Here is a 20,710-nt window from a genome sequence, read left to right on the forward strand (position 1 = left end):
TTGCCAGTGTTTTTTCGGTGCTCACAGATGAACATCGGCTTGTGGCAATGGCCACTTTTCAGAAGATTTTTATTTTTCTTTTTCTTTTTAATTTTTACACTTCCCGTCCCAGTTTCTGGAAAAACTTGGGTCCGGGATGGTGCCGCTGCAAGGCAGCGTATGGCGTGTCGGTCCTCACAAAGAGCACCCTCACAGCCACAGGCGCTATAGGGCAGCGCATGGCGTGTCGGTCCTCACAAAGAGCACCCTCACAGCCACAGGCAGCCACTGTCTCCTGCAAGCTGAACGGAGCTTACAGAAAGAAGATCCGTTACAGCCAGGATGAGACAAAGAGCTGGAAGAAGGAGCTTACAGCAGACACGAGTGGAGAAGCTGGAGGCTGAAACGGAGCTTACAGTGAGAAGCTCGTCACAGCCAGTATGGAGCAAGGTATGGGTGTCAGGGCGGTCAGCTCACGCTGCCGCCCTGCTGTGTGAGTGTTAACTGTACAGGGAGCTGGCCGCCGCTGAGCACGCCGCTGACGGGTCCCGCTGAAGTAGTAAGGAGCACTTCTTATATATGAAGTTCCACCTGATAGAATGAGAGCTTTACAGGTTCTCCTCACATTATACGCGCAGAGCGGCCGCACGTCACTCAGACGCCGGCCGCTCTCACTGCTCTGATGGCCCGGCACCGCTACACGCCGCCGACACTCTCCTTGGCTGAACTAAGCAGAGCGGCCGCACGTCACTCAGACGCCGGCCGCTCTCACTGCTCTGATGCGGCACCGCTACACGCCGCCGACACTCTCCGGGCGCTGAACTAAACAGAGCGGCCGCACGTCACTCAGACGCCGGCCGCTCTCACTGCTCGGATGGCCCGGCACGCCGCCGACACTCTCCTGTGTACTAAAGAGCGGCCGCACGTCACTCAAGGACGCCGGCCACTCTCCCAGTGAGACACCGCAGACACAGGGAGACTGTGTACTGCTGTAGGAAGGAGCTTCCGGTCGGCTCCCCGGCGCTAGATTCAGGCTCTCCTGCTCTCCCTGCACCCGATCCCCGTACGCTGCAGGTAACATGGGGATGCAGGGGGGGGGGGGGAGGGGGAATAATACCCATAGCAGCATCAAAGGCTGCATGGGTTCAAAATAAACAAGCAGCGCAGCACTTTAAACAATGTACACTGTGTACTGTGATTCAGCACGTTTTATATATATAATATATAATGAAGCTTTTGCTGGCAGAACTGTCTATAATATCAGTATGAACTGTGATTATATGTGTAAACACTTTGTATATATATATAATATATATATGAGGCTTTGGCTGGCATTAGGTTATCAGTGGCATAACCTATTGCACGTTTAACCATGTTTTCTGTTATTTTTGGTTAAGGTTGCAAAATAAATACACTGCAGGCAGTGCTCATATTAATTGACTAAATGCATATATTTTACTGTAACCTACACCTGGGTTATCACTGTATAATAGGCTATTAAGCATAGTAACTGTATAATAGGCTATTAAGCCTATATTAAAACTGCAGCAGGTAACCTGTACTGTGATTTTCTGTGAAAGCATGGCATGACGGCCATTTTAATCATTGCTGGTTTTCCAGTTATAATTCCAGACCATACACCTCTACTCCACAAGGAGGCGCAGGGGTGTTAGTGGGAATTTTTACTTCAGGATAATTCTAGAACATTCCTGCCCTACATCTTTAAGCCACCAGAAGGCGCAGGGGTGTTAGTAGGAATTTGGTTCGGGTTTCATACCCATGTGAACTGCTTTTCACATAAAGAACACTTTAGTTTCCTAATAAATATGCTGTTCAGCAATAACATATATATATATAGATATATATGCCATATAATAATGTTATTAAGTCGTGCAAGTGTCTGTCTGTTGCCTATTATGATGTCTGTCTACATAGCAAATAAGGCTCTAGTGCAGACTAAAAATGTTAACATTGGCAATTCAAATTAAAACAGCGGTAATCAGAGTCTCAGAATAACTCCGCCAGCGCTAACAAAAGACAGTCTTTCCAAAGTGACAATTTTCCTTTGGGTACCAGAGTGTTTATTTCACTAGTCTTATAATTTAATGCACGATTCTATGTCAAATCTCACACCGATAACTACAAGTGAGAAGGGTACATTAGTCCAGCATTCAGATAGTGCGGGGTTTTGGACAACCATACATAATCGTTTCCAAAAGGACGCGATCCGCCATTGGTATATGCGTTTCTGTCAAACATTATAAAAACCACAGATACATTTGGGTCACTAGAATCTATGTATGAAACCATGCCGATCACGGTTAAAAGAAGCTGCAGAGTATATCTGTAAAGCTTCTGCTAACGCCGGTTATTTTCATTGTCGCTAGTTAAGTGCGACAAGACCAGAGCTTGTTTGCTCCTAAATTTGATATATGTGTAACGGCATTTTATCCCTTTAGGATATTCTGCCATTAGCGCATACAATATACTTGTAACGGCGTTTTATTCCTTTATAAGAAACAGTCACGCCTTGTAACGACAGGACGTTACAGTCAGCAAGCCAGTGGTTTGATGACCTCTTTTACAATTGTGGAAGTGCGTCTTTTCATGTTACATTTGCAAGGTTTCATGACTTCAACTCATATATGTCTCAGCTATTTACAGCTTAGAGTACAAAACTGCTTCTGGCGAACGGTTTGGCAGGTTGTCATTTAGTCTTTGCTGGTTTATAAACCAGCCAATAGTACGCCAACAGAGTCAAAGTTACTTATTCCCCTCTGTTTGAGCAAAATCAAAAGCTCCGTTGCAATATCAATCAGCAAGTCATTTACTACAGTTAGGAAATGGATTTTCTGCTGTTAGTTTTTGCTTATTGCAGCCACAAAATTGTATAATTGCATTTGATCTTCACAATGCGTATTTACCCAGTCCGGTTTCTTCATCATAGGTTCTAGCGTTGGCAAATCGCCACAACCATTAACCATTTCATTTATACCGTTGCTTATCGCTTCCGGTATTTACCAAAGTGATGTTGGAATAATAGCTCATCTCACATAAGAACTATGTATCAACAAAGTTCCTCTATCTTGCGCTACTAAGGTATACTGCGGTAGCAGATTAAGTTCGAAAACAATCACATCTAAGTCTGTCTAAACGATGTCAATTCCTAGGTAAGATTATAAATACGGTAAATCAAAGACTTTTACCTACTACAACAGCAAGAGCAAAAGTACACGCAGACTAGCGGTACATTGGTGTATTCAATTATTAAGAATAAAGATGTGTTTTCAATTTAGTTCGCCACCCTTCACTCGCGTTTCCCACAGAGGGACAGGGGTGCGTATACTCTGGACGACAGTCACAGAGAGTCAGGATTTGTAGTTGAAATCAACGCAAAGGTTCTAAACACGACAGATTGCTGTCGATAAAGGTACTAGAACTCTGTGCATTTTACAATGCAATAGATAAATGTCCTACAACTCTGTGCATTTTACAATGCAATAAATGATTCGCTTTCAGTCTGACCAGGGATAGACTCTGGTTTCTCTTCAGAACAAATAAAAAATATTTCTGTGGAGAGGAACAACCGTGAGTTTCATGTAATTTTGTTTTTTCATGCCTAGCTCACGCTGCCCTTAAGCAGTCAAACAAAGCAAAGGCAGTTGCATACTCAACAACCAGTGAGAACCAATAAGCCGCATGGCAAGGCGGTAGGTAACTCAAATCTTCAATGGCTCAGAACGCCATTATGTGAAAATGTCAAGAGATCAATCCGTGAGTGGACATCTGTTAGACAGGCGATCTCACCCGTCAGGGTTTGGATCTTAAAAACTGGACATTAAATCCAGAGGTGTTTCATATGTGAGTCCACAGAAGGGGGTTACCCTCAAGTATACATGAGGGCATCTCGCCACAATTACAAAAGCTCAGTATGTGTACATCACATTCATGGGGTCATGCAGCATCGTGTATCTGGCTCCACCATTTTCCGCTTCTTTCTTCGTTGCCAAAACGGATCAGTAGACAGTTCGTCACAGTCATACTGGTGGTATCTCATGGGTTTCAGAGAAGTTTGCTTCTCGAATTTTCAAGGAATACTTGCACACGATCTTGGCCCGCTCATAATACGTCCAACCTGTTACATCAGGGAACGTTCTTTTACCCATAGTTACCTATGTACCTATTATCTATGTACCGCAGCTGCGGTTGACGGGGTGAGGGTTCAGACCGCCCTCTTAAAAAATAGAGCATTACAGTATCGGTTATACCAACCATGTTACGAAATACTAAGCCGCTTAAGGCAGCTCATGACTAAAAAAAAAAAAAAAATTTCGTGTGCTTTCATAGGGTGTAAACCTCGGAAGTTTCCAACATCATACTTCAAGTACCCGTATTCTGTTAAACGGGATGGGATGGCAAACTGCGTTCATCTGCACTAAGAGGGCAGGTATCTGTGTGGTAAACTTATTTTCAAAGCGTTTGCCTCTATTTGCGTCTGTCAACATCTTTCTACAAGGTGTCACCAAAGTTCAGACTCTATTTATCCCACCTACAGCGCCAGGCGATTTGAGGTTGGGTTCAGATTTTCTTACAGTTTCATATTTTGGAACCCTTTCAACAAATGGGGATTAAGTTTCTCACTTTGGAAAACATTTTTCTTCTAGCCTTGGCTTCGGCAATGGTGCTTCGACAAGGGGTTTGTTTTCATATTTGGGTGCCTTGTATTCCAAGCCACCGTATTTGAGTTTTCTCATGACAAAGCAGATCTTCGGACGAAATCCGCTTTCGTATTCTTCACATCAATATACCAATAGTGGTTCCTGTGTGGACAGCACATTCTAAAATTCTGATTGTGGTACACGCGTTACGCGTTTATATATGTACCGAACGTCTACAGTACGTGATATGAGTACGTTGTTGTTATATATGATACTGCAAACTGGGGTTAGCCAGTTTCTCAGCAGACATTATCCAGATAATAATGACTACAAGTCAGGCTTACTTTAAGGCTAAGTTACATTCGCCTACGTCAGTAATAGTTCATCCCACAGGTTCTGTGGGAATGTCAGACCCAGCGGGTCGTGGAGCGTCTACGACGCGGCTACATAGCCTTCAGTGCACCACGTTTGTGCACGTTTACATGTTATGAATGGTGGCGCCATCAGCATTTAGCTTTGGCTGCCTACTGTTACAAGTATCAAACAGCTCTCCCGCCCACGAGGGAAGCTTTGGTACGTCCCAAGAGTACTCCAGTGACCCCTAGTGGATGATAAAGAAAATAGGATTTTGGTACTTACCAGGTAAATCCTTTTCTTTGAATCCATAGGGGGCACTGGACGCCCACCCAGAGCAGTTTTACCTGGGTTGTTTTAAGCTCAAGGGAGCTTAGTGAACAGATTTAACTTGGATGGTATTAAGCTCAAAGGAGCTTATGGTAACACATTTTCACCGGTTGGTTCAAATTATAAGTTCTATCGGTTAAGGTGTCAACTGTTTAGTTGACAATAAGGTTACGGGTCAACTTTGTGGTTGTCCGTTATGTTATAGGGATTCTCCATTGTCAACCTCTCTATATCCTGTTCGCTCAGTAAAAAACACTGGCAAAGTACACTGAGGTACTTGGGGATATGGAGGGGGGGAGAGTCCTAAATTTGAATATTCAGTGCCTTTGTTCGGCTACGCCCGTCCATATCCCAAGAGTACTCCAGTGCCCCCTATGGATTCAAAGAAAAGGATTTACCTGGTAAGTACCAAAATCCTATTTTTACAATGTAATTATTTTTCCCAGGTTTTCTGATGCTTTAAATCAGTATGTTAAGACGAAGACCATGGTGAAATACAACATGGTTCCCGGAGTCCTAACCTGGCCAACAACATCTATTGTCCTCGAAGAGACCAGGCCAGAATATTTTCAGGTAAGTGGATTATACAAAGTTCACAAATCTGTGTGTATGTAGCTAAGGGTATGTGTATAAGAAACACACAACATTGTATATAATAGCCCAGTTGTTGACTTATGGCCAGTCTCACTGTAATCTTGCAGGCTAAAATATAACACCCCATGCAGTCTCCATCAATACCACTTTCACACTGAAGCCAACTCCAACCCATGTCAGACCTGGAATACTGAACACGTGCTGGAGCCAGTACTTTAGATATCATTGTCCGTATCACACCACTGGATGGTACCGGGTCTTTGCCGCTCACACAGGACGCTTGGAGGTGACGTCATCACCAAGCGCTCCTTAGCTATCCAATCAGCAGGCTTTTAGGCATGACCCAGGTCACACCGCAGCCAACATGGGTCGAGCCCAGGAACAACCCTGGTCGCGACCCGGGTAGCGGGCCCGAGATGCACGACACAGGTCGTCTTTTTCACACACAGCCTGGACCCGTGTTGCGCTGGCTTGCTTTGGCAATTACTCGGGTTCTAGGCTGTGTGTGAAAGGGGTGTAAGTGGTATTTTTTTCAGCCCATATCCAGAATACTTAAGCTAAGTTAAGATTTCTCTTAAGGGAGTTGTTAAACCTCTTGAGGCATTAAGCAGCTGTGATACCAGTTCCTAACCATCCAGAAGTATTCTCTTGCTTCGAGACACTACCATGAAAGACTCGTCCATATGAGAAATAATTGATCCGTGTAAATATGGCCAGCGTATACTCAAACCACACCTGTACTACTACTTTTTTATACCATAGCTTAAGCCCACTTCCAGTAGCTTCTCTGTAGCGTCCTGTCTATTAAAGAACAAAGGAGCTGTTACATGCAGTAATAATGTCTGTGGTTGCTCTTTGCATGCTACCATAATTGCTCTACCATTTTTTGTCTTTCTCATCAGGTTATCTTAGATAATTGCATAGAGGAATGCAAGTTCCCACCTAAACCTAATGCTGTTTGCCGGTATGAGAACTGTCTCAGCTTGCCTAAGACTCAGATATATTTTTCGGACCCTGATTTCAAGGTAAGCAATAATTCATGTTTAGCTGGCCTACAGCTTCTAATAGCAGCTACACGGGAAACTACAGACTCCTTTATGAAGTGTGAGACTGCACTAGATTAGTGCTAGCTCACTTGCACAGAGGGTAGTTCATATATGGGACAGGCCTGTTACATTAATTGATTCATGTCAGTTTGTCCCTGTTGGATCCAGAACCAAGGTTGGTTGCGATATCGTACCATTGTTGATCGGAACATTGCAAACTTTCAGGTGGCTGCTGCGCTTGGCAGCCTCCGCTGTATAAAAGGAAGGTAAGGACGGCTTCTGTCACGTTGATTGCTAATCTCTGCAGCCGTGGGGTGGGGGGTGCTACAGCAGGGGAGGAAACTAGGACGCAGAGGGGCCGGGAGGTGTCTCTTAGAATGACGGCTGCACAGTGGGCTTTTCTGACTGGCCGCAGCAGATGCGACCATGTCAGGGAAAGCCCAGGATGTGTGGTCGTATCTGATGGTACCACGCCTGGCAAGTGGTTAAAAATACATCCTAAACGGCAGCCATATTTTGTGTGCATTTCCATGGTTCTAAAGCTTTATATTGTCCAATCTTGCAATCCGTCGCAAGATTAAGTCAGGAATGTTGCATGTGGTGGTGTTCAGTTGTCTGTAACATTATAAGCCTACGCTGCAGGATGTTCTATAAAAGAGCGACTGTCTGTGCAGGGCTTTATCCGTATGATGTGTTGCCGGTACTGTAGAGTGGAGTTTCACATTTGCTGTTGGAAAAGACTGAAGGCCACGAAGTATTCTGATAAGAACGACAAGGTAAGGAAGATGTTCTCTTTGTGTCCATGGTCCTAGTGAATCGGGACTGGCTGGACTATCTCTCTGTAATATCCTTCACATTGTCATTGGTTATTTCTCTTCCTTTTATTCTATGCAAACAGGATTTCCTAAAATACACGTGTCTAACCCCGGACTGCACAGGATTCATTTCTCATGTTGTAATATATGATTCTTCGGCTCAAGTGAAATGTGAGGTATGTTCAAGACAACACCGCAAATCTGAAGTTTATAAGGGATGTGATACGGCGCGGCATGGTGACACAGTGGTTAGCGTTGATACCTCACAGCACTGGGGTCATGAGTTTGGTTCCCAACCAGCACCCTATCTGTGTGGAGTTTGTATGTGGGTTTTTCAGTGGGCTCTGGTTTCCTCCCACAAACAATGTCCAAAAACATGCTGGTTGCTTAATTGCCTGCTGCCTGTAAAATACCCGTGTTAAACAGCGGTGAATATTTTTGTGAATAAATGTATAATAATGATACAGAACATAAAAAAAACCCCCAAAAAAACCTTGTATTTGAAAACATAGAAATGATAGGGGGATGTGTGTGTGTGTGTGTGTGTGTGTGTGTGTGTGTGTGTGTGTTCTTTCCTTCCTTTTTCATCTCTTCTTTTAACAAGGCTGTTAAAATGCAATACAAGCGACATAGTGTTCACTGTAGAATTCGGGCAGGGTGCCGGATTGAGAGGGGCACAAGCGTGTGCGGCGAAAAAGGGGCGTGACCATGCAAATAGAGGGTGTGGTCATTTTGCGTCATAAAAGTGGGCGGTTCAGCCCACAGATGTTAAACCAGGGAGCGTGGGCGGCCAGCGGCGTCACTGTTGGGGGCGTGCCCAGCACCTACGGAGGTGCTGGGCTTCCCCCAAGCTCTCACAGCGTGAATGGATGCCGCGCGCATCCGCACGGCATCTTTACACGCTGGGAGGGCAGGAAGCGGGCGGCTGTTCTAGCAGGGCGCCGCAGAAAGGGCAGGGTGGGTTTTGCCCTTAAAAAATCGGGCAGGGCGCGGCGCTCTGCTAAAACAGCCTACTGTGAACACTACAATATACTTATACAACGGTGTCATTGTAAACCCAGGACGTTGTTGTGCTGGTAGCACTAGGGCAGCTGTTAGACTTTAGCCTCTATGTTCCGTTACATGCTTACCTAAATGAGACAGGCGTGGATAGTAGCGGTTTGGTTCGATGTAGAGACACATTCTCTTGGCATAATAACCTGTTCTGAGCTATCTATATATTTCCTTCCTCTATCTCAAGTTTGAAGATAAAACTTTAAAGAAAAAAGAACCACAGAAACCTACAGTGAAAAACAGAGGTGCCAGGTAAGTGTACTGTGCATATTTGGGAGACATACGGTATCCTGACAGATGGCTGACACTGGCATCTCGACACAGGGGTCAGTCCCTCCCCCGCCCTCAGCCTAACCCTAACCTCCCCACCCCCGCAGCCTAACCCTCCCCAGCTGTTCCTAAACCCAACCCTCCCTTCCCTGCAGCTTAAACCTGAACAATGTTGGGAATCTGGCGTCGGCATTCCGACTGCTGGAATGCCGGTATCCTGAACAGGTCCCGTATAAGCACGTGGCTTTTATGGGAGCTCGTGTCCACAAGTTTCTAGCATCTATAATAGTGTCTTGCCCATTTTCTGTATTCTAATCCCTATTTTATTGTCAAGTCCTTGCAGTTGTGCGTTTGCCCCTTCAGACTGCTCACCCCTATTATTTTGTTTTCGCACATAAGCAGCAAGAAAATAAAAATGAAGCCTGAAAATAAAGCTGAGCGTAAGAAGAAGGCCACAGAGGAATCTGCTGTAGAGCTGTCATACGAGAATAAGGCGAAGCTTCACGAGAACATCATTTCTGAAGCAGCGGGTGAGTTAGAGCCCGGTTGGGTCAGGTCTGACGTTACAGCAGCCCGCTAACTCTCACTTGGTTCTCTCTTCCGCTTGCAGTGACTAATGGTTTCCACGTGACCTGTGACCCTCTGCTGTTACAAGTATTTAAGAAGCAGGAGCTTATAAGGAGTGGATGTCCGATGTGCTTCCCGGCGTTTTGGGAGTCCGTAGCGGCGTGGAGGGTTATAAATCGGCAGGAGCTGGATGACTTAGACAGAAGTGCTGGTTCACAGCCCACCTTCAATAAAATTAAGAATCTTTTAAATCATCTGTACACATTAAATGATAGCGTAAAGACTAGAATAGTGCTCTATTTGTTGCACTTGCACAAGGACTATATATCCATTGATCTGCTCGATTGGGTGACTTTAGTAGACAATAAAGGTAAAGTATGTAGCAAGATAAAAAGGAAACTGTTGCCAATTGGTAGCTGCAGTTCTGTGCATATTTTGCACCTAAATGCACAAGCATTCCCTTGTTCCTAAGAACAACTAGACCCTTTCATGTTGTGTGTGTTTTATGTATTTGTGCTGAAGTCACTTTACTTAAAAATATATTTGTTTTTTACCAGGTTAGCATTCACAGAAAGACTAATTTCGTTTTATATAGGTCTCCTTCACGTCTATTATTCATTGAGCAGCGTCCCTTAGAATGCTGTGTGTTATTGTGGGACCTAGAACCAATCTGTACGGTTACTGGTCCCACTACCAGCGGTAGGGAGTAATGCCCAAGTCCACCTACAGATGGAGCCCTCTTCATCTATCCCTTTGATAGGATTAATTGAGCCAAGGCAATCGGACTAAATCCCCTACTGCATTGTTCTCTCTGTATTGTATTGCAGCTGAGAACAATAGATGAAAGGTTTATGCTAATAAGCCTTGGTGCACCTAGGTGCAGCAGAGAAGGCTAGACGAGCGAGACTGCATCTGTATACCTGCAGTGAGTCGGCATGAAATGATGTCGGCAATATTTGTGCATGTTACATTATCGCACCTTTTTTTTTTTCTTCTCTTCTTCCAAGGATTGGAGGCTGCACAGGAGTTCAGAGAGCTATATGAAGAAGGCCTGAGGAGCATTAAGTTTGAGGATGTAGGTCATTTGTGGAACGAAACCTATGGGAAGAACGTAAACTATGTAATGTCGGACTACACTACAAACACCCTGTGTGACGTACTAGCTAGTATGGATGTAAAAGTGTTCCGCTGCTTCATATGGTTTCTGGAGGAGAACAAACAGATTGGATCAGTACTCGGACTCCAAAAAAAATTATATAAATATTTTCAAGAGATGGGTGAGTGACTGTAACATACCCCATGCGCTGCTGCTGTGTTTTCTGCTATGTGTAGGATACGTGGTATTAAATCATCACTTGCTGTCAGCTTTCTCCTGTTACCTGTATTGCTTTAGTCTAATGATTCCACAAGGCTGTCGTTTGTGTTTTTAGTGAACTGTCCCCTAAACAGAAAACAAACCTAAATAGTTCTGTTTATCTGTGAATGTTATTATTTGCCCTGACCTTGATAAAATAAAGAGGGGTATCCAATTACTTGTGATCCTTTTTCGCCCTGATTTTTGACCGATGGTCATTATTGCTGTATCCAATTAGCCTGAAAAACGGCCCCGCTGTGCGATAACACATAAGATCCAGGATAGGCTCCCAATACCATGTGTTATCGCGGCTCCGTTGGCCACTAATCGCGGACTATGCGTTGTATGCATGAGGCATCCGAAGCATAACCCCCTTGATAAGTACCAGCATCGGGGAGGAGCGCACCGCATCGGGGCTAACTAGGCTAAAGTACCGCTGCTAACAGGAGACCCCCCAATGGGGAGTTATTTCTATTATAACTCATCTATATTGAAGGATACTTTGGCCAACTTCAAATGTCTGATAAAATAAATGGGCAGCTCAGCGAAAGCGTCCTACCATGCACTGACAAATTTCGTTGCTGAAACGTAGTCGTTTCATGGGAATGTAGTTGCTTTACCGGCGGTCGGGATCTCGGTGGTCAGGATACAGATGGCAGAATCCCGACCGCTTACAATGCCGGAAGCCGGCAAACGGGCTATTCCCACTCGTGGGTGTCCACAACACCCGCAAAGTGAGAATAAAAACCTGTGGCGAGTGCAGCTCCCCCCACCCCCGCCGGCATTCCGGCATGCGGGATCCTGTTATCGGGATTCTGACCACTAGGATCCCAATCCGTTTCATGAATGCCTCAAGCTGAATCTAGTTATCCAGTTCATGAAATGTCTAAGTACAGCATGAGGCTACTACATATGTGAATTGTAGAGCAATGTTTTTTTCTTTCTATTTCGAAAGGTTTTCTATTTTTTCCCTCAGTGTTGTTGAATTTCATGGACGGTATTTAACGTTGGCCTGGCAGCCGTTACGTAGTTCTCTGAGGATACAGACTGTCCGGCTCACTCGTAACTAGCCTGCGCTTCCGTCTGCTCAGGAGATCACTGCCATGTAGGCAACAGGGACGCTTTACCTCTGCCAACCAGCGTTTTCACATCCCGTTTATAAAATACATCGTTCCGTTCTCTATGAGCCTGAATTATGCCTACACTGCTTCCTCAACACGTATAGAAAATAGTAAAATAAATAAAAATGAACACTGAATAGGTCCTGTGGGCTGTATATAAAAAAATATGTTGCTGAATGTACTTCATACATTTATCTTTAAGGACTGCTTGTTATCCTGTCTCTTGCAGATGTACCGCGTAGACAAGAACCAAAGCAGACCTTAGAACATTTCTCTGTAAGTTGATGCAAAGCAATTGGCTTCCATGAGCTCAGTTTATCACCATTTCTTGTTAACTGGTAAGTAGGAGAGAAGTGGAGGATCAAAGGCGACAACAATAAATTCAAAAGAAAATGTACAGTGAATTATAATAAAAATCATACAAGTCTCTGCTGGAGCCAAATGTTTTCTTCACAGTATATTCGAATTGTCCACAGGGACCATATAGAAGCAAGAAAACCCCCCAAAAACAAAACAATGTGTAGTATTGCTTTCAATTTTACAGTCTATTAAATGATTATCATCCACGTGGAGGAAATGGAAAGGTGGTGATGTAGCATCAACCAGGTAATTATAGCCACCGCTGGAGAAATAATAGGGAACGTACCAACACTCACATATAAGTGTATGGAAATAAGCACATAAAGGTATCTTTTCATCAGAAACTTGGATCACCCAAAAAAGATATAATTCAATTAGGCGTACCCAACTCATTTGTGAACAGAATGAGTTTCATATATAAAGATTTCTTTGTAAACCAATTCCACACCCGTAGAAACACGATACCAAAAAATATTTATTCCAAAAAAATGAAAGTACCATTAAAATATTTCATAAAATAAGTAAAAATTGTCCAGATACAACAACTATTTTTCTCAAGCACAGACATAGAGGAACACATGGGTTGTATGGTTTTTTTTTTTTTAATTAAATAATTTATTGTACATTTTCTTTTGAGTTTATTGTTGTCGCCTTTCATCCTCCACTTCTTTCTTGCTTTCCTGTACTCTCTATCTGATTGGGCAGATATTTTGGTGGTAGGATTGGGCTGACTTCTTGGTGCGCCCAGGTTTGCCCCTTCCAGTCTTTAGTTTAATTTCTTGTTAACTGGTCTGGGTCACCTGTGCTCAGAAACACACTACGGTTGTCCGTGGAAGTACTCTATCCATAACACGGCCTGTCCGAGCACTACAGTATTTTATGAACGGGTCACCAGCACTGTAACATGGAACTACTTGAGTAGCAGATGTATCTTTTGATGTACCCTATATATCAAATAAATTGTTTATAAGCAAGCTATTAAACTGATGATTTAAACTATTCCTCTTTGTTTTTGCATAGAATATAAGTATGAATATTAAAATTAAACATAAGAAAAAGAAGCGGAATCAACCAAAGGTGAGTGTGTGTGTGTGTGTGTGTGTGTGTGTGTGTGTGTGCACTTTTATGGCCTACACACTGGACGATTAGTGTGATTTGATCAATGAATGATGGGCCTAATTCAGATCAGCAAATTTGTTAGCAGTTGGGCAAAACCATGTGCACTGCAGGGGGGCAGATGTAACCTGTGCAGAGAGAGTTAGATTTGGGTGGAGTATGTTCAAACTGAAATCGAAATTGCAGTGTGAAAATAAAGCAGCCAGTATTTACCCTGCACAGAAACAAAATAATCCACCCAAATCTCTCTCTCTCTGCACATGTTACATCTGCCCCGCCCCCCTGCAGTGCACATGGTTTTGCCCAACTGCTAACAAATTTGCTGCTGCAATCAGATCTGAATTAGGGCTGATGGTCGTTATTGTTCAGATTGTCTTGCATTGGAAAACGATGAAAGGAAAATTATGAAAAACCAACGATGACTCCTCACTAAACGATATGAATGATACATTGTTCATTTCTGAACGATATCGTTCTTCGATATCATCCAGTGTGTAGGGCCCATTAGTACTTGGTTGTATACATATAAAACCTTTTACATGTGCCAATCAAAAAAACAAAAAAACTAAAAAAACTTCAGCCATTCCATCATTAATGGAATACTTTGGCAAGTGAAAGGCATTGTCTTCCTTGTTCTCTCATCCCTTGTCTGCTTGCATTTCAGGCTACTTATAAACTGTCCGGTGCGGTCAGTACCAGATCACAGGAGGATGATATTTTGACGGAAGAGAATACCTTGTGAGTGTGGTTTTCTTTTTTAATTGCACATTGCATGTCTTATGGGGAAGTGGTAACGTGGCCATTAGGGAAAGGCAGAGGTTTGTCCTGGATTTTACTTGTTACGGGCAGTGATCGCGATGATTTGTGACGGTCTTGTGTGTATGGGTGCAAAGCAGTTCACACATTTTTGCTCTGGATGGAAATTTGTGAGTTTGTTCCTGGTCTTAAAAGTGATTAGTTACAAGGAGACTTTTTTTGATAGCAGATTAAAGAAGTTGAGTACTTTTTTTTTTTAAAAGCTCTTTAATTTATTTTTATGTAGTATTTTTTATTTTTACTACAGTTTGTTTACTTTACTTACAGCTTATTTACGTCTATACTCCTTTCATATTCTTCTTGAGCAGTTTTGGCCATAAGTCAGAATCCTTCGGTACTCCAGTCACATTTAGCTTCTCAGCACATTTTTCTGATCATTCAGATAAACATCCAAGAGCAAACCTCTGAGGGTTTTTTGTTTTTGTCATGTTTTCATTTTTTTGGGCAAGTTTGTTTGAAAATGTAAACCACGTAGACATGAGAAATAGACTTTTTTTTTTTTAAATTAACTCTCCACTTTTAGTTTTTTGTTTTGTTTGTATTTTTGCTTAATGTTTCCAATTATCCTACGCGCGCGCACACACACACACACACACACACACACACACACACACACACACACACACACACACACACACACACACACACACTACCATAACAGTAGTCCTGTACTCTCCCGCACAGATTGAGACCCTGTGACTGGCTTGTATGTCTAGAACAGTTTGGGCCTATCGCAGTGGATGTTGTAATTATATGAACTGCAGATTCGCTGTAGCCAGGATCTCAGACTTCTTGTCACTATTACTGTTCTTGAGATTTATGTAAATTGTGACAGATTTTATGTCTTTTTTTTTCTTTCTCCTCCTCAGAAGCCTTTTGGATCCTTATGAGCCTTTCCTAATTCCTGAATACTTGCGCCAAGACATAGATGAATTTGAAGTACTCTACGAGCCAGATGTAGGGAGGAGCGGATATGAAGGACAGGTTGACGATACCTTAGAGGTTGTCCACTCCTTAGAAGTTATCCGGTTCACTCTCTATGAGTAAGTCTCAGTTCCTGGTCAATTCATTCTCTCCATCAATATTAAGGCATGGACAGGATGCAAACCTGCCTGAATCAAAGGATACACTTATCAGAGGACTGTTTTATACCAGAAGTGTAGGCATAGTGGGATGTTGTTGACCTAAAAACATAGGGGCTGTCCCTCTTGGGCAAGTATGGGAAAACCCATACAGTGCCGTATGGTTAAGGCATTCTAGTTTACCAATAAATTACATAATAAGCATGCAGGGCGTGTTTTGCTTAGCGTAGGGCTAGTCCGCCCTGCATGTCAGGCCCTGCCGCTACTCCCCCCCCCCCCCCCCCCCCTGCAAGGGTGCAAAAGCATCGTACAGCGGCGATGCTTTCGCAACCGGCGAGTAGCTCCCCACCGCGTTCCGAATCACAGGACGCGGCTGCCGCGGACAAACCCCCCCCCGCAACGGTCCGTGTCCCCCGCCAACGGCGTTCTAACACTGTTGGCACGCCCTCTCCCACCCTCCCTATCATGTAGAGGCGATTGCAGCCCTGAGATTCTGTTAGCATCTCACTGCGCTCCCAGAGTTTGTCTGCGATTGCTGGCGCTATAGCGATCCAGTCTGAATTAGGCCCGAAATTTGGAATTTACCATCAAAAATTCTGGTGCACCATATCGACAATCGACAAATCCTTGTTGTGGCACAAATAAAAATGAAACTAAAACTGCAATCCGTTTAGTTAGGTGCATTATTTCCTTTCTATATGGTGGGATATCCTTTCTTATTTCTTTTTTTTTAATCCATGGAAGACACTGGAAACGCGGGAATAGGTGGAGCTTTAACATTACAGGCTCCTCCTCTGCTATGCCCCACCCCTGCCCAGAATAGCCTAAAAAAAGAATCCTTTAAGGATTGATTAGTATTACTTTGGGCAGTGTATATAATTTTGAGTTGGAATAATACTCTTAAAAGTGTGGTTTGTTATAGGAGCTATATAGTGATTTGTTTTTCTTCTTTCCAAGGTACTTCTCTCAAATTTTGGAGGAATATGGGCCCCTGAAATTAGATGATGAGCTGTTGATTGGACAGTATAAAACCTTCCCGGAAGAAACGCACAGTATGGTGGAAGCATCTGGTGGTCTGAAGAACTTTCTCCTAAATTCCAGCAAGTTCACCATGGTGGACGACCTCGTTGTTTTGTCAAACTTTGATTTTCCATATGTTGTTTTTGGAGAGCCTAACAAACTGAACCCAGCAGCATCCGAATTCAAGCCTTTATTTATGAAGCCTGTGCATGATGATGTTGACCTGTACTGCGAAGCCTACCACCTTGAGCATATATATAGTAGTCCCACTACTGCCAAGCCTGACAGACTGAGTAGTGTCTATAGTAACTTATACTCCTCTAACCAGTCGGAATTTCCCCATCTATGTAATGACAAATCTAGACATCCTTTACCTTTTGAGTTGTCTAGTAATGACAGCGTGGATTTAGGGTCTGACCTAGCTGATGATACGGATGAAATCCATAGTTTAGCTAGTAATAGATCTAGGTCAACTTCTCTGGATAATGATAAAGTTCCACTCACAAGTATTCCATTATTCCAAGAAGAGTCTTGTACAGAACAACTGGACCAACACGATTATATAGCACCCTTGAAAAATGAAAAGTCACTAAAGAATATTCAAACTGCTATAGTATCAGTACAGGTAAGGATTGCAAATTGAATGTGATTATTCAAGTTTATATTGGTTATAAGCATTAATGTTTTCTGTACTTGCCATTAGGATATGAACATATTGTGTCTAATGCAGAAATCATTGCTGCAGTCGTGCCAAACTGCCCCTCTCGTGCACCACGTCAAGCGAGACTGCTAGTGTCGGGTGTCTTTAAAAAAAATAAAAAAATTTAATTCTCTTCTATGGGGGACACAGGCTTCAGACCATGGGTTGTAGGGTGCTGGTCACCAAACAGTTTTTGTTTAAAAAAAAAAAAATGTTTTATTTTACCCTGCACGCCACTTCCTGTCGCTCTACCACTTCCTCATGCTGGTTCAGTAACCTCATTCGGTAATCCTATAGCACACAGGGAGACACGGTTGCGGCCGGCGCACTGGGGACAGGTAAGCTGGATCCATGTTTGCATAGAATAAACACATTCTATCCACTTCCTATTGCAGACAGGAAGTGAAAGTCCCCACCTCCTGTGGATGCTCACATTGCCAGGGTAATCAAGTAGACTACCCTGCCTATTCCAAATACGGCCTTGTTAAAGGACCCGACAAACAGGAAGCTAGACACTTTCCTAAAAAACATGTATTCTAATGCTGAAGCGATGGAACGCCCAGCCCTTGCATCCGCCCGGGTGGCTAAGGCCATAGTACTTTGGGGGGATTCTCTAGATGAGGTTCTCTGTTCCAGTACCCCTAGGCCGGATGATTGTCCTTCTACTGAACCTCCGTCTTTTCCTATTTGTGGGGGCTTCATCGGTCACATCTGGACAAGCGCCTCTTCTTTTGGGTCCAGGATTACTCCTCTATAATCCCACCTCCAGGCATTTTCAGCTCCGTTTTAAGTTGGTGCCTGTAGCAATAGCAGGTGCACTGAACAGTGGGCTGCTGAAGCAGCCCAGAAAGCTTTTTATTTTGAAACTTAAATTGACTTTATTTTCAGAGCTTTCAGCGCTGTAAGTCAGAGTGACTTCAGCGCTTCTGCTTAATCACCCCCCACGCCGGTGCCGCATACTTCCGCTGGCTGAGCCCGGGTACTTGTGGCAGGGAGATCCGCGGCTCTGGCAGCGCAGTGGCTTTTGACCCAGGACCACGTGGCTGACACTGGGCAGACAGGTAAGAGGGTCTATTTGCGGGATCTGCCATTAAATTGCGGCCCATCTAGGGAGATGGACTGCGGCGCTGTGGCTAAGAAAACTGCTATATTTAAAAAGCAGAAGGTGGTTAAAGCCGAATTACCCCACTCTGATTATTTACTGGACATCAGACGGGAACCCTGGACTACTCCCAGGTAAGAAGTTCCCTGTCTCTGAAAGGGCTTTGGCCCGTTATCCTCTACCAGCAGACATATGTAACAAATGGGAAAACCCAACACCGGTGGATTTCTCATGTTACTTGCCACGTGTTGTCACCCACTCTTGCTCTTACTACAGTCACCTCTCTAAACTTTTTGAGGGTTGCCTGAAATCTATTTACTTCCTTACAGAGGCTATTCATAGACCCACTTTAGCTGCTTCTTGGGCCGCAAAGAAGCATATAGAAGCATCTTGGGCTGCTATAGAAGCTTGGGCTTTGGCACTGGAAGAGGAACAGTCTGTGGATATTTCTGAGGAAGGCAGAGAATACCTGTCTCATATTAAAACTGCTTCTTACTATATTCAGGAAGCATCATCTAAGGCTGGAGTGTTGGCCGCAAAGGCGTCTGCTACGTCCATTTTGGCGTGCCTTATTCTGTGGTTGAATCCTTGGAAGGTGGACCTAGATTCCAAGAAACCGTTAGAAATTCTCCCCTTCACAGGGGATATTCTTTTGGGGGAGGAATTAAATAAGATTGTGTCTTCTTTGGCGGCAGCCAAGACAGCCTTTCTTCCACCAACCAACCCAGCTCAGAAGGACAGGAGTACTACTTTTCGCTCCTTTTGGCGAAGGGTCAGTAATTCCCTAGACAATCTCGCCATTCCAAATCTTCCAAGGCCAAACCTTTCTGGACGGCACGTTAACTGGCCGCAAGAAAACAGACAAGCCTGCAGCCTGACGGGGTGGGCACCCCTCTGGAGGACCCCAGGGAGGGTGGGAAGCCAATTTCTGCACTTCGCTCATGTTTTCCTCACGACCACTTCAGATGCTTGGGTGCTAGAAGTTGTCTCTCACGTGTACGCGGTCTCGTTAAAGGGAGTCCCCCTCACCAGAACTTCACCTCCGGCCTACCATCGGATTCGATAAAGGCGCAAATCTTGCAAACTGTGGTCAGTTCTCTCCTACACTCGGGAGTGATTGTGCCGGTTCCTCAGTCCCAATGGGGCAGAGGCTACTACTTGACCCTGTTTTTGGTTCCGAAACCCAACGGGTCACACCGGCCTGTTCTCAATCTCAAATCTTTGAGCAAGTTTGTGAGAGTATCCAAGTTCTGCATGGAAACTTTGCGTTCAATAGTTCTGGCCATGGAACCTGGGGACTACATGGTTTACCTGGATATACAGGAAACGTATCTGCATATTCCTATTGCCACTTCATACCAGCAGTTCCTACGGTTTGCTATTGGCAACCTACACTACCAATTTCCGGCTCTGCCATTTGTCCTGGCCACGGTTCCTCGCATCTTTACCAGGATTAAGGATGTCATGACGGCCCATCTCCGTCATCAGGGGGTGTGAATCCTTCCGTACCGGGACGACTTGCTGGTTATGGCGAACTCACAATGTCCTCCTCAGTCATCTCCAACTGACAGTAACTTTCCTACAGTCCCACGTTTGGCTGATAAATTGGAAAAAGTTCCCCTTGGTTCCATCTCGGAACATGGTACACCTAGTGGGGCTTCTGGACACTCTCACAGCCAAAGACTGTATCTATCACCAGATAAAGTTCTGAAAATGCAGACCAAAATATGTCACTTCCATTACCGTCCTTGAGTGTCTATACACTCGGCGATGCAAATTGATGGTGTCGTCCCTCGACATGGTCGAGTACGCTCAGTTTCATTCCCACCCTCTACGCTTGATACTCTCCCAAGTGGAACGGCCTGCCTCGCCGCATCAGATCTCAAATGATCTCCTTGACTCCGGAGGTTCGCCTATCGCTGACGTGGGGGCTACAGGACCAGCGATTGAGCATTGGCTGTCGCTTCTGGAACCCAAATAGGTCCTGGTGACAACGGACGCCAGTCTTTGTGTCTGGGAAGCGGTGACAGAGCAATACTTGTTTCAGGGACGTTGGACCAGGGTAGAATCTTCCAATCAATATATTTGGAGTTCTGAGCAGTGTTCAATGCACTGACTCTGACTCGTCCAAGCCCGCAGAACAGACCAGTTCAAGTTCAGTCGGACAGTGCCGCCACGGTGGCCTATAGCAACCATCAAAGCGGCACTCGAAGCTGCTTTGCATGGCATTGATTGAAGTGCCCAAGTTCCTGCATTGGGCGGAACGATATCTACCGGCAATATCGGCGGTGTTCATCCCGGGTGTACTCAACTGGGAAGCAGAATTCCTCAGTCACCAGGATGTTCATGGGCTCTTCATCCCAAAGTCTTTCA

The 20,710-nt window shown here is 44.4% G+C and overlaps 1 protein-coding gene across 5 annotated transcripts in view; it reads left to right on the plus strand.

The window, feature by feature from the left end:
* The window catches only part of TTC3 (tetratricopeptide repeat domain 3), a 182,770-nt gene that overhangs the window by 134,479 nt on the left and 27,581 nt on the right, over positions 1-20,710 (plus strand). For 4 of the 5 annotated variants that reach the window (XM_063956554.1, XM_063956557.1, XM_063956556.1 and 1 more), the window contains 13 exons: positions 5,768-5,894; positions 6,818-6,940; positions 7,636-7,737; positions 7,860-7,952; positions 9,017-9,081; positions 9,499-9,629; positions 9,710-10,036; positions 10,674-10,943; positions 12,371-12,417; positions 13,522-13,578; positions 14,282-14,355; positions 15,303-15,476; positions 16,473-17,160. In XM_063956554.1, coding sequence (XP_063812624.1) covers positions 5,768-5,894; positions 6,818-6,940; positions 7,636-7,737; positions 7,860-7,952; positions 9,017-9,081; positions 9,499-9,629; positions 9,710-10,036; positions 10,674-10,943; positions 12,371-12,417; positions 13,522-13,578; positions 14,282-14,355; positions 15,303-15,476; positions 16,473-17,160 — 2,278 coding nt within the window. The remainder of the gene's footprint in view (positions 1-5,767; positions 5,895-6,817; positions 6,941-7,635; positions 7,738-7,859; positions 7,953-9,016; positions 9,082-9,498; positions 9,630-9,709; positions 10,037-10,673; positions 10,944-12,370; positions 12,418-13,521; positions 13,579-14,281; positions 14,356-15,302; positions 15,477-16,472; positions 17,161-20,710) is intronic. The other variant, XM_063956555.1, reaches the window with a different exon arrangement.

The sequence above is a fragment of the Pseudophryne corroboree genome, chromosome 2 (genome assembly GCF_028390025.1).
Source record: "Pseudophryne corroboree isolate aPseCor3 chromosome 2, aPseCor3.hap2, whole genome shotgun sequence".
NCBI classification, from domain to species: Eukaryota; Metazoa; Chordata; class Amphibia; order Anura; family Myobatrachidae; genus Pseudophryne; species Pseudophryne corroboree.